The 13,828-nt window shown below is 59.4% G+C and overlaps 1 protein-coding gene across 1 annotated transcript in view; it reads right to left on the bottom strand.

Annotated features, from left to right (window-relative positions):
• Positions 1-3,371: 3,371 nt before the first annotated feature.
• The window catches only part of LOC141953124 (carboxyl-terminal PDZ ligand of neuronal nitric oxide synthase protein-like), a 37,895-nt gene continuing 27,438 nt past the window's right edge, over positions 3,372-13,828 (bottom strand). The window contains exons 3-11 of the mRNA XM_074891438.1: positions 12,940-13,032; positions 12,217-12,275; positions 10,712-10,820; positions 10,154-10,295; positions 9,608-9,768; positions 7,861-8,028; positions 6,666-6,831; positions 5,940-6,297; positions 3,372-5,512 (exon numbers count right to left, since the gene is read on the bottom strand). Of these exons, the coding sequence (XP_074747539.1) occupies positions 5,023-5,512; positions 5,940-6,297; positions 6,666-6,831; positions 7,861-8,028; positions 9,608-9,768; positions 10,154-10,295; positions 10,712-10,820; positions 12,217-12,275; positions 12,940-13,032 (1,746 nt within the window). The 3' untranslated portion in view covers positions 3,372-5,022. The remainder of the gene's footprint in view (positions 5,513-5,939; positions 6,298-6,665; positions 6,832-7,860; positions 8,029-9,607; positions 9,769-10,153; positions 10,296-10,711; positions 10,821-12,216; positions 12,276-12,939; positions 13,033-13,828) is intronic.

Genomic DNA, 13,828 nt, shown 5'->3' with positions numbered 1-13,828 from the left:
AGTCACCAGCCCCCTCCCTCCACCCCAGGGATGTCCCTCATCCCCCAAAATCACACCACAAATTGCCCAGCACACCCCACGGAGGGGCCTGTGGCAAAAGCTGCTTTTTCTTTCAAAACAACCCGAGGAGAGTCTGGTGCCAAGGCGAGGGCTGTGAGGAGCCCAGGAGATTTATCGCTGAGGAAATACTTTCTCCAGCGAGGGCCGACGGCCGCAGCAGGAACAATGGGAGATTCGCAACGTGAACAAAGCTGATTTCGTTCTTCTTTTTATCAATGCGTTTTCCTTGCGGAGCCTCCCTTCCTGGAAGTGGGAGATGCAGCTTCCCCCGCGCGCTGGCTGTGTAATCAGCAGGAATGGCCATATCCTGACTGGGAAGCGAGCTGTGAAACGCTGTCGCCCACCGTGATTTATGAGCCTGTGGCAGCGGCCAGCGGCAGGGCTGGCCCGGGGACAAGGTGCCAGGGCGCGTGCAATATCCACGTATTCTTTCTCCTCCTCGCCGGGTCCCCGGGGAGCTGCCAGAGGAAGTTAATGGATTAGACACACACGTTCCACTTGATTTTTATTTTTTTATTGCTGTGTCTTTCCAAATGCCTTTAGCAGACGCGCGAGCACAATGGGGTCGGGTGGCAAGCATCCCGGTCAGGCGGGCAGTGGGGCAGCAGCCTGCCTGGAAAGGTCAATGCAGAGAGTGTTTGCCTGGGGACACGGGGACAGCCTGTCCTGAGTGGGTATAGTCCTTCCCCACCGGGGAGGGCTCGCAGGGCTGGTGCTCAGCACCGGCTCATTGCCATGGAGGGCAGAGATAAGGTGACTCCAGCTCCTCCGTAGCCGGTGCTGACCAACAGCCTTGGGGCATCGCAGCACCTTGCCCGCTGGGTTATTGGTGCCCGTCAGAGGCAGCCGGCACCAAGCAGGTCCCTCACCATGCCCAGGGCTGTAACATCCTTCTCGGGGGCTCACGCCCGTGAGAGAGGGCAGTTTCGCTCCTGGGCTCACGCTCCTACCACGCCGCATTATGCAATCCTCACCCGATACCGGGAATATGAAATAATTATTCCAAGTGATCAGATTTTAATTATGCCACACAGAGGATGATTATTGTACGCCAAATTGGTGCCGAGTGCTTAGTTATGTATATGCCAAATTTAGTCTATACTATTATACCCAGTGGGTGGCCGTAGACAATCAGGAAGTAATTAGTTTTGCTGGAGGTTGTTCGCCTGCCTGGTTCGCTGTGCTGTCTGGGGAGCGTCTTGCTGTGCTCTGTGAATACCGCGGGCTTTGAGTTCAATACCGTCTTTTTGTGACAAGCTAATAAGCTGTCTGCATGGCGGCCTGTAATTAGCGCTGTCGATATTCATTTGGAAACGGAGACCGCGCTGAGCGGCTCCGCCGACGGCGCTTCCCTTTGTCGAGGCTCTCGGCCGGTCCCTCCTCGTCTCTGAGGAGCGGCGATGGGCGCGGAGAGATGGGGATGCGGCCGGGTGCTGGATGCGTTCGTGTGTGTGCAGCACCCGCGGGTCCCCACTGAGGAAAGCACCCAGCCATGAGGTGGTTGAGCCCCCAAGACCCAAACCTGCCCCCCACCCACCCCTGTGCCAGCCTGGCCCTGTCCCTCATCAGGGAGCTGCTGTTGGGGCCCCGGGCGAGGGATGTCCCGGTGCCTGGCCTGTGGTACTGACCGGGAAGACTGAGCCAGCGCAGGGGAGATGGGGACATGCAGGGGTTTGGCTGGGGTGGCCGTCCCCTCCCCAGAGCCACGGGCTGCTCCCCCTGGGGAGCCCTGAGCATCGCCGGGCACTGCCAAGGTGCTGCACGGTTGCACCTTTCCAAGGCGGCCTGATCCTGAGGGGTCTGGGCTTGTTTGGTGTCTCACATGCAGAATTGCTGGGGGGCCTCGGGCTGTGCTGGTCACTGGGACCACTGGGGCATCCCCCCACCACCCCAGGATGCCGTTTGGAGCGGGTCAGTGTCGTGGGGCACCCGGAACCGGCCGCCTCCACAGGAACGGCCTGGATCTGCCGGGCAGGAATTGTCTGAAGTCCAGAGCAACTTTTACCTCTGTTACACAAAGGAAACTTTCCTCCTCTTTTTGTTGGAGATGCTCACTCCATTGAGATGATTGGCATACTGGAGAGCTGAGAAACTAAATTGTTTATACACTAATGAATAGAAGCTTGATTGCAAGATCCTGTTTGGAAAATTATAGTGCTGAATTGAAGCTGTACAATTACATCCAAAATGCTGCATATTCATTTCATCTGCTTTGCATAGAGATTAACAAGCGAGCCCTAAAGCAGACTCTGAAATTAAAGCTAACACCAGATTTAGTCACAGGTTACAAACTAAATGGCATTGTTTGATGGATATGAATCTTTACCACCTGCCTGCCTGATGATTGCTAGCAGCTTACCAGACAGCAAAGGAAAAAGTTTCTTCCCATGAAGGAAGCATAATAAGATGCTGGGCTGGAAGTGCCCCCTCCCCGCGCAGGCAGCCCCCCCAGGCAGATGTCTGCAGTGGGCCTGGGGAAAGGGCTCCCTGCTCCCGGCTCCGTCGTGCTGGAGGCTGCACCCACTCCGTGGAGGGATGGAGAGTGGCCCCGAGACCCCCGCAGAGGCCCTGGGTGCTGGGTCCATCCAACCTCCAGTGCTGGGCTGGGTCCCCCTCCTGCATGGTGGGGGACAGTCTTGTGGGGTCCCCCATCCTTCCTGCAGCCTCCGTGCTGCATCGCCCATGGGTTCCCTTCCTCCTCTCGGAGGGGCTGGGGTCAGGATGCTGCAGAGGACGAGGGTTTCTTGCCTCTCTGGGCTGCGGGCAGCCCCTGGGGGGTCCCTGCACCCCGGCACATGGTTGGTCCTATCCTGTCCCGCAGCATTGAGCTTTGCTGCCTGCCTGCAACCTGCCTCCTCTCCCGTGGTGCTCCCACCCTGCGTGCTGGAGCCAGGATCTATTTGGGGAGCAGAAATGAGGACAAGAAAGAGAAAAGGGGGTTCGTGGGGAGCAGGGTCCTGCCCGGGGGCTGCAGCAGGCAGCAGCGTTTGGTGCTGTGCAGCTCGGGGAGGGGGGTTTGCATTGCTAGTGGGCCCCATCCCTAACGGAGGAACCTGTCCCCTGTGGCAGCACACGTGGGGACATGGGACCTGCTGCTGCCACCGGCACTGCACGTGGGAGCAGGGGGGCAGCTGGGCCCCATGTTTGAGCTGGGGCTGGAGGATGAGGAGGGTGCAGGGCAGCAGCCTGGTGGCTCAGGGCAGCCTTCGTTCCCAGCAGGGACCTTTCTTTGGGGATACTGGGGGGTCCCCAGTCTGTATCCAGGGGCAGCAGTGTGGGCCCCAGTGGGTCAGAGACCACAGCACTTGCTCTGCAAATCAGACATCTTTATTTATTTTTTTTTTCTTTAAAAGTCAGTTACCAAACTGCAGAGTACTTCATTCCTACGGACAGGCTGGTCTGTCTCTACCTCACTACAGGACAGCCCAGCCGCAGCTTTACAAGCCCCAGGCCCAGTCCCAGCGGTGATGCCACTGGGTGATGCCACCGGCCCCCACCCAGCTCCTCCCAGCTCTGTCACCGTGGCTGGCTCTGGGGCACGTGTCCCATCACCCCCCACCTCCCCCGTGGAAGCAGGGCTGTGCCAGGCACAGGCAGCGCGGCTGCTCCGAGTCTCCATCTCCTCCATCTCTGCGTGACACTTTCTCGACTCTCCAACACTTTCTCAACTCCCTCTTGCAAACCGACGTGGATGAGCATCTCCTCAGGTCCTTCCCCAAAACCTGCCCAGGTCGAAGGCGACACGTGGCACCGCCAGGGCCTCACCTTGGCCCTTCACCCAGGGCTTGGCTTCTTCCTTAAACCTTAACTCATCCCAAGACTCTCACACTTCCAAGACCAAACCCAAACCACATCAAAACACCTTAAAATCAGCACGACGGAGCAGCCTCCTTCCTGCAGCCACCGGCTGCTTGGAGAGACGTGGAGGGTTCTCCCACCCTGACCCCAAGACATGGGGTGCACCTTCCCTCCAGGGGGTCACCTGCCCCAGCAGTGGGCTCCCAGGGCCAGCCCTGCACCCTATTAGTGGCCCCTGGTGGGGGCTGGCCCCAGCCTGCATGGGCAGTGGGTGCTGGGGCGCGGGAAAAGGCACCTGTGGAGGGAGGCAGTGGTGGCTGCACCATGTGGGGACGCGGCGGTGGGGGTGTCGTCCCCAAAAGCAGTGTGGCACTGGTGGACACAAGCTGTCCTGGGGAGACCTGGCCTGTGGCAGCGTGGTGGCAACCTGGCACCCACCTCAGGGAGCCGGGCAGGGGGGTGGCACCACGGTTGTGTCATACAGCCCCGCTCGCACTGCTACTGCCAGTGACAACCAATGAACCAGGTTAGTGACAGTAGCCATGTGTCGGGGTGTTCACAGTCCTGCGCTGTGCTGTGCCCCTGCCCAGGGGCTCCCGTTGGGGAATGTTGGCTGGGTGGGAATGTCCCTGGAGCCAGTCAAACCAGTGCTATCCCCGTCCAGCATGCCCTGGCCTGTGGCTGTGCCATCTGCCGGCTCCCTGCCCTCCCGAGCGGCCCAGCAGCGATGGCACCACCCTGGCAGGGGCTGGCAAAGGCCCATCTGCTGCAGGAAGGCTGGGCTGGTGCGGGGCTGCCTGCAGCCGCCCGGCCAGCAGAAGGGACGTAGTGACAAATACAAATTGTGTCTCTGCCAGGCAGCAGTGGTGGGAGCTACCTGGAGGCTGGGAGCACCCCGGCTGCGGGGCAGGCAGCGGACGGGGGGACAGGGCAGCGGGAAGGCAGTGTGAGCTGGGGCAGCCTGAGGGCAGGGGGCTGGCTGGGTCGCATCCTGTGTGGCAGCCCCATACGTGGTGGGGAAGAGCTGCTGCGTGGGACGGGGACAGCGAAAGGAGCTGCCTCCCAGCCTGGGCATGGAGGGCCCCAACCCTGGGGGCTGGTGGAGTGTTGGGGACGGAGCTGCTGGCACTGCCTGCCAGCCAGCTGCCACCTCCTGCTGTCCCACTAAGAGGGGACCCTGCTGGGCCCCACGGCAGTGTCCAGCTCTGGTTCAAGTAGCTCATCTTCAGAGAAGCTGATGTGCAAGCAGGTGTCATCTGCAGGGGAGAAGGGCAGCGTGCTGTCCGTGGGGCTGCCCAGGGCGGCCAAGTCCTTGGCTAGGGCCTTGCTGGCTGCAGGGTCGTGGCCACCGGCCAAGGGCGACATCTGCCCGCTGTCCCCAGTCCTGTCCTTGCCCAGAGCACGCTGGCAGGCCGCGGTAGGGCCGGGCTCCGTGCTGGAGGCAGCGCTCCGGGCAGGAGTCCTTGCCTCAGGGTCCGAGAGGGTGAGCGGGCTGGCAGCGATGCTGGTGAGGCTGGAGATGCTGGGGCTGGGCAGGCTGACATGGGCAGCGCTCTCGAGCTTCACCTCCACTTCCAGGCTCGGGGAGGTCTTGCTCGACCTTTTGCGTAGGATAGGTGGGGGCGGGTTGAGCTTGGGAATGGGCTGCTGCCGCCTGGGAAGCGAAAGCAGAGAGAGGAGGTGACGGGCAAGTACTTACCTGCATGGGGGGGCTTGAGCTGGTTGCCCCGGGCTCTCTGAAAGACGCTTGCTGGGTCCCATCAGTGCAACTCATCACCTACAAACGTCGGAGCTGGGATGAAGTGATGTGGCAATGACCATTTCGTGGCTGGGGACCGGCGCAGGGCAGGCGGGTACGGCAGGGCACAGTGGGTTCCTTGCCCCGGCTTATTGCACCTGAGCCTGTGCACAGCCCCTGGGCTACCTGTCCCTGCCCCTGAGTGCCCAGAACACAGCCCATCCTCCTCAGCCCCTGCCGCCGGGCCTCCGAAACGTGGCCAGGGCAGCAGCGGGGAGCGGGAGGGTGTGCTCGGGGTGTTCCAGAGCAACAGCTCGCAGGAAACAGAGGTGGCACATCCTACCTGTCCTCGTCCCCTCTGTCCATGTCATCCACCTTCTGCCGGCCGCTCCCATTGAGCAGAAAGAACTCGTCGACCTCGGAGCCCTCCACGCGCCGGCTGAGCCCGTCCTGCCCCTCCAGCACGGCCAGGCACTCGTCCCCATCCTTGCTGCTGTAGCGGTGGCTGCCCCTCTCCAGGCTGACGAGGTTGAGGTAGGAGTTCCCGGGGCCCAGGGCTGGCAGCGAGCCGGGGGCCACGGGGCTGCCCAGGATGCTGGCGGGGGTGGAGGTGGAGGGCAGGTGGATGTCCAGGCTGTAGTGGTTCTTCAGGTTCAGGGAGAGGGACTGAGCCAGAGACAGGTTTTGCAAGGAGCGGTCAGCTGGCGAGAGAGGGATGAGGGGCACATGAAGAGCTGGGGACCTCAAACCCAGCTGCTCCCCTGGACCGTGAGGGGTGCAGAGATGCTCCAAAGCCCCCCAGAGCCTATTGGGATGGTACTGGGAGCACCCCAATTGCTTCCCAGGACCCCAAGGGGTGCAGAGATGCCCCAAAGCCCCCCTGAGCCTGCCAGGATGGTGCTAGGAGCATCCCAGCTGCTCCCTGGGACCATAAGGGGTGCAGAGATGGTCCAGAGGGATGGTGCTGGGAGCAACTCAGCACCCAAACAACCCCCACCCTGGGGTGAGGTCAAGGGTGGTGGACCCACTGCCCCCAGCTTCACCCCAGTGCAGGGACCACTGCGCTCACCCGGCTGCCGGTGCTGCTCCCGGGCTTCCAGCACCGTCAGCTGCCGCACCAGCAAGGAGACGTGTTGCAGCAGGTCACGGTTGGTCAATAGGAGCTGCCGCACCCGGGCCTGCGCTTCGATCCGCGCCGCCGTTTCGGCCGCCAGTTGGTCCTTCAGCAGCTGCACCTGCGGGACGGGGGATGCGGGGATGGAGCGATGTGGGACGGGGGATGCAGGATGGGATGATGCGGGCCGGGGATATGGGATGGGGATGCGGGACGGGAATGGGGGTGCGGAGATGGGGTATGTGGGGATGGGGGATGCGGGAGGGGGGATGCGGGGGGATGCAGGATGGGACGATGAGGGACAGGGATGCGGGATGGGGGATGCGGGGATGGGGATGCAGGATGGGGAATGTGGGGATGGGGGATGCAGGACGGGGGATGCAGGACTGGCCGAGCAGCTCCGGGATCCCCCGGGATCAGCGGCGCGGCGGCCCTCGAGCGCCCCCTGCCGGCCCCGCCGCAGCAGCCCCCCCCCCCCCCCCCCCCCCCGGTCCAGCTGCGGGCGGGGGGATGCGGCTGCACCCCGGGCTGGAGGGGGGGATAGGAGGGGGGGTCCTTTACACCCTCGGTAACATGAAACGAGCTGGGGAGGCACCGGGCTCCCCGCTCTGATGCCTGTTTGGGAGAAGAAGCACTGGGGGGGGGCTGGCTTCCAAAAAATGGGATGAAACAGGAACTAGTGGCCCTGTGGGGACCCCCTGGGACCTTGCCAGAGCCGCCTGGGCTTATGTGTGCAGCCAGCTCCACACCTGGGGGTGCTGAGCTGTGCTGGAGCAATGCTGCGAGCTCCACTGCGAATAATACTGTGAGTAATACTGCGAGTGATGCTGCGAGCAATGCTGTGAGTAATACTATGAGTAGTGCTGCAAGGTCTGCTGCGAGCAATGCTGCAATACTGCGAGTAATGCTGTGAGTAGTGCCGCAAGCTCCACTGCGAGCAATTCTGCGAGCTGTGCTGCAAGTAATGCTGAGAGTAATAATGTGAGTAAAGCTGCGTGTAATGATGCGAGCTGGGCTGCGGGCAATGCTGCGAGCTCCCCGTCCCGCTCCCACCCCAGCACAGGGCTCCTGCTGCCGCCGCCAGCCCAGCCTGGCTGGAGGCCGGAGCCAGGAGAGCAGGAGGGCTGGTGCTGGCTGAGGGGCCGCGTACCTGGGCCACGGCCACCTGCGTCTGCTGCTGCTGCTGGAGAAGCTGCTGCTGGAGCAGCTGGAGGCAGTGCTGGGAGGCCAGCGGGGTGATGGAGGCTGAGGAGCAGGGGCTACCGGGGCTGAGCAGCTGCTGTGAGCTGGCCGGGTGGAGGGAGCAGTTCTCGGCATCCTGGGCACAAAGAAACGGGCAGGGTGAGTGCACCGACCGGCTCAGGCTGGGACTCGGATCGTGGTTGCCCACGGCACAGAGCCCAGCGCGGCAGAGCAGTCCCCGCACCCCTGGCACCATGGGAGTGTTGAGGGGGGGCAGCCCTGGGCTCCGTGTCAGGCTCTGCATGTCTATGTGACCCCCAAGAGTGTGTTTTGGGGCAACTCTCGCTCCCAGAGAGCTGGCGGGGCTGCATCATCTGTGTTTGGCTGTAGCTCCACACAGGGAGGGCAGGTCCCCAGGGAGGAAGTGGCAGGCAGTGACCCAAACACCCCATCACCTCCTCCATGACGAGGTGGTTTCTTGTTGCCTGAAGCATTTGCCAGCTGCAGCAGCAATCCGGTGTCAGGGCCATCAGCATATTAAAAGTGTGCAGGGGTCCCAGCCCTCGGAGATACCCCGTGTGAGAAGGCAGCGCATGCACTGACTGTCTTCAGAGCAGCTCCAGACACAGCCGTGAGCCCCCCACACCCCCGTGCAGTGCTGAGCCCTGGGATCTGCCAGTTCAGCCCAGGGTGGGTGAGCTCGCAGCCAGCTCATGTGCCCTGGGGACAGTGCGGTGGCCCCGTGCATGGCTCACCTGGCCCTCCGTAGCACTGGGGGTCTCAGCAGGCAGCCCAGAGCTGGGTAGCGTGTCCCCCCCAGTCAGGCAGCTGCCCACCCTGGCAGTGGGGGGTGTTTTAGGACAGTTCCTCTCACAGGGTGCCCCACTGGGGGCTGGCCTGGGGCCGCTGCCTTTCCTGCACCCTGCCCTCCCCTGCTCGGGCAGCTCCAGCACCCCAAAGCAAAGCGCAGGGACACCCGGCCTTTCCAGCCACGGCAACGAATCCCATGGAGCGCGTTTCACCGCAGCTGTTTTCAGCCAGACCCCGCGAGCGATACAATTGTGTGAGATGAAGCGATGCCATTCAGGCCGCCGGGAAGCGCTCGCAGAGAAGCTCTGCAGAGCAGCTATTCATTACGGTGAAACCGGGTGCCTGTGCTGCCGGGGCTGGGCCCCCTCGGGGATGCTGATCCCTGGTCTGGGGGGGAGCGAGGGGAGCCAGGGGTTGCTGCCGGGGCAGTCGGATGAGCGACTGCTGCAGAGCGGCACTGGGGGCACAGAAATCCACCCTGCGTGGCAGGGAAATGGTCGCTTCACCAGAGGTGCCTCCTCTTAGTTTCTGCCTGTTGTGTGGCTGCTGCTGCGGGAGCAGGGTCCTGCCTCGCTTCTCCTTCCTAGCGCTGGGTGACTGCTCCAGCAAACCCCTCTGCCCACACCACTGGGCTCTCCCCAGTCACGTTTGAAACCTGCTCAGCCATGCGCCGCAGCCCCGCTCCCAGCTCTCTCCTCTCCCCCTGCCCCAGGACACAGCTTAGCTGTGGGTAAACTGGGTGCTGAACACCCTGTCCTGCCATGGGGGCTGCAAGGGCGAGGAGCCAGGAGCGGGGTCTACAATGGGGTCTCCGTGAAAGCCCCTCCAAATCAAGCCATGATACAGTGACCCCGAGCAGAGGGACCCCAGCAGTGGCAGAGCACATGGACCGTCCACTCCATTACCTGGCAGTTCTTATCCTTTGGGGCTTGCCCAGGTTTCAGCATGCCGAGGTCCCCCCTGGCAGCGGGCAGCTCTCCAGGTCCCCTCTCAGACACACAGATGCTGTCAGAGTCGATGCCAACCTCTTCTGCATCCGTGATCTTGGAGCCCTTTATCTGATGAACTTCAAACAAGACGGATAAATAAACCCAAGCCCCCCATCCTCACTGCAGGATCGCAGCAAGGAGCTGCAGTGGCACGTCAGGGACGTGGTCAAGACTTGTTTCAAGTCTTGGTGTGCTGCGGAGGGGCAGGAGGAAGGGGCTGGTGCCTGCAGACCCTCAGCCTGATGGACAAGGGGGCTCAGCCTCTGCCTTCCTGGTGCCCTGGACGTGTGGGCAGACAGGGTGGATTCCCTGTGTCCCCCATCCAAAGGGTCCTGAAGCTTTGTCACTAGAGCTGTCCCACAAAGGACATGCCACCTCACAGTTCCCCACCCCAAAGCATCCCTGGTGCCACTGCTGAGGGAGGGGTCTGCCCATGCCCCCCCCCGGGGAGCCGCGCGTCACCTTCCAGCGGCTGCTCCTCGGCCGACTTGTCGCTGGCGCCGTCCGCCTGCCCGTCGGCGTTCTGCAGGGCGTGCTGCAGGCTCAGCTTGTGGCACACCTCGAAGGCCTGTCCCACCGTGCGCACCACCCGCATCGCCTGGCTCTGCGGAGCAAAAACCCACCTGCCGCTCAGCCCCGCTCCCGCCGCCCCACTGCCGACAGGAAAACTGGGAGTCTTCCTCTCCGCTTCCCACCCCACTGCTGCCCCACGCTGCCAGGTCTCTTCCCATGGTGGGGCCTCCAGCGTTGCCCACCGTGAGACCCGACAGACGGCAGCCCCCCGGCCCCCCGCTCTTGGAGATGGTGCCCCCCAGATGGGCTGGGCCAGGCGGGCAGGAGGGGACAGGCACCAGGCATGGTTTTTTGGGGATGCCCAGCACTGGCATTGCCTCGGTCTGTCCCCAGGGATCTGCACCCTCCAACCCGGGGGTTATTTTGGCTCCTGCACGGGAAGGTGAGGGGTCCCTCGGAGACCTCTTGCCCGGGGATGACCCAGTCATCATCCCCGGAGCATCCTACCTTCTTCTTTGATTTGAAGACGTTGCACCTGAAGGAGTTGTTAGCGCCATCCCTTGCGATGTAACTAAATATTTTCAGGTCTTGCGAGTCGTGAGACACGTAGAAGATTCTAGGTGGGAGAGAGACAAAGGGAATTAAACACCAAAGGGAGTCTCTGCCCCCCAGACAACCTCAGTAGCTCCCGTGTGTCCCCAGGACAGGCTGGCTCACAGCACCCAGGGCTGGAGGAATGAGGCGGTGCTGGTGCACGGCCCCTCCTGCAATTTTCAAGGCAGGAGACGATGGATTTAGAGAGTGTTTCTGGCTTGATGGAAAACCCTCTGGTTTCTGAAGTAGGCAAAAGGTTTTTAAAGACACTGTGGGAGAGCTAAAAAAAGTCTATAGCATTGGAAAGCGTGGGGCTATTTTTAGCCCCAGTAATTAATCTCTGCCCAGGCTGCAGCGTGGCACAACTGTCTGTGGAGCAAATGGGTGCAGCCAGCCCGGGGACGCAGGCAGGTGGCACAAAAACCAGCGTCCCCTGGACGCCTCTCCCAGGGATGCTGAGTGTACTTGGAGGATTTCTCTCTCTCTTGTTCAGGCTGACTCTTTCTCCTCCCTGTGCTGCAAAAAACATTTTTAAAGACCTTTTTATATGTTTGATTTAATTGGGTAAAAATGTGACAAGTGAGTTCCGCTCTGAATAGAGAAACCAAAGGGATTCTTGAAATGTTTTTTTCTTTTACTCTTTTCTGCCATTGGAATTTCTTTGTGTTGAACTTACAATTGGAACGATTATTGCCGATGTACCACATGTAATAATCTTTAAAGAATGCCAGAACTGAGAGGTAGGTGTGCGGATAATGCATCAGCACGTCCTCTGCTCCTTATCTCCTCACCAAGGGCTCTGACCCACAAAACCGGTGCTGGTGATCCCAGCCCTTGGGGCTGTGGGCCTCATGCTCGTAGTGCACTTACTCACTTGGCAGATCTAACAGCCTGGTGCAACCTCTGCTCTTAACTGTGTCCACAGGCTATGCGCCATCGCTGGGGTTGCATGCAGTGGGGCTTGGGGTCTCCAAAATACTCTGAGATCCCATGGCAGGTGCTATGGGAAGTCACTGCTGTCTTGCCACGTCCTGTATGGGTTAATTCCCTGTAAGCACTTACACCTTAGAGTAAGGCCCTTCTTCAGAAGCACACGGCGAGCCATGCTCTGAAGGAAAACCGTGGGAAGCCTGTCTTCAGAGTTGGAATCAGAGAATAATTCAGGTTGAAGGCATCTCTGGGGGTCACCTAGTCTAACCCTGTTCAAAGCAGACCCAGCTTCAAAGCTAGATCAGTCCATCTCACACTCAAAAATGTATGAAAAGGATTCGCCATCAGTGGTAATTTCGCAACTGTGTTATTTTTTCATGGTCCTTTGGAAAGCCAGCCTTGGTGGACATAACTCAGTAAGCAAGAGGATGGATATGCGTCGCTCAGGGCTGACTTGACCTAGCTGGTGTAAATCCCCTGCCGCGTACCTGTACACGGGATCGTGCATCACCACCATCTTACTCTCATCCCAGGTCCACTCCTTTCTCTGTGAGCAGAGGGCAGAAAAAAAACTACAGTGAGTCAAGTAAAAATGAAACTCCACCATGCTCATGGGCAGGAACCCTGGAGAAGGGTGCGTTTGTCCCAAGCCAAAATCTGGGCTACAGTTTGACTGCATGAGCAATGGCTGTTTCATCAGTATCTTGGATAAAAATAGATTTCTTCGATCATTTATCATATCTGGTCATCTGATCACAGCCTTCAGGGCCGGAAAAGATCCCTCAGATTAATTTATAGCATCAAATATTCAGAAAAGTAACACGTTTTGGGGAAGAAGGCTCTGAGCTAGGGCTTAGGAGCTCTGGATACAGCTGCTGGCTCAGCTCGGTGGGAAGCACAGCCCAGGCGAGGAGCTGAGGGGTGCTCAGTCCAGGCAACGAGGAAAAAGCCTACTGGTATTAACAAGAAAGAGAAACTATTTCCTGAAAGCTTGACATTTTTTGGTAGAAAAAAAAATCCTCTTCCCACGGTGTAATTTTCCCACTTTTTTCAGCAAGGTTTTGTTATTAGTTTGATGAGAAATGGAGTGGTTTTTTGTGAAAATTCTGGGTGGTTTTTAAGAAAAGGCCAGTTTTGGTAGAATTGTGACTATCCTGAGCAGCAGACGTGCTCTGGCCCTGAGTGCCCCAGCTGGGCTGGAGAAGTCTCACCTTCTGCTTCTTGCGCAGAATCACCTTCACCCCATCCACAGACACGATGATGCTCACTTTCTTCTTCTTAATGTTCTTGGCTTTGAATTCATACTGATGGGAAGAAAAGCCCAGGTTAGAAGAGAAGCTGTATTGGGGGGGGGTACCTGGGACAGCGTGCGGTATTAGTCAGTGTTTTACATGAAAATGTCAGGTTTGTGTTTAATCCCAACTGCTGAGGGAAGTGGGAATTTGTTTTATCCTGCTAAGAAAATCCATGCTGGGAAGGACCTGCTGCTGTAGCTGGGATGCTGGGCAGGATCCTGGCTTTGTCAGGCATGTCCTTTGAGAGAGGAGAAGTGGAGCTTGGTCCTCTAGACTACATCCAGAGACATTGATTCAGGTCTGGGAAGGATTTCCTGATGCATTGGCCCTGCCTTGTCCAGCAGGATTCTGCACCAGAGGCTTGACGGGGAGATGGCACTTGCAGCAAAAACCAAGCAGTGATTTATGGCCTCTCCAGTGCCCTTGTATGTCAGCACTGCAGTGCAGGGGGAATATAAAATCACTTATGAATTGCAGGGAGGGCCAGATGGGTGGCAATAACGCAATTATACCTCAGTCATTTACATAATCACATTAACCTCAGTGGGCTCGGTATCTCTGGAGAAAAACCCAGCTCCTCACCTGCAGGTGTCTGCAGTCTGAACTCACCTCCACTTGTGTTAAAAATTAAACTGCTGGCTTTTAAATGTTGCTTTTGCTGACAGCTAGAAGCACAGCAGAACCCTTCCACTCCAGAGACCTGTGTTTACAGTGCTGATCCTTACTGGCCCCATTTTAGGCACTATTTTTGGCTTCCAAATACAGCATTTTGATACTCCATATTTTTCACAGTCCCTATCTGAAA

The sequence above is a fragment of the Strix uralensis genome, chromosome 21, assembly GCF_047716275.1.
Source record: "Strix uralensis isolate ZFMK-TIS-50842 chromosome 21, bStrUra1, whole genome shotgun sequence".
Classification (NCBI taxonomy): domain Eukaryota; kingdom Metazoa; phylum Chordata; class Aves; order Strigiformes; family Strigidae; genus Strix; species Strix uralensis.
This window is presented reverse-complemented; position numbering and strand designations above follow the sequence as displayed.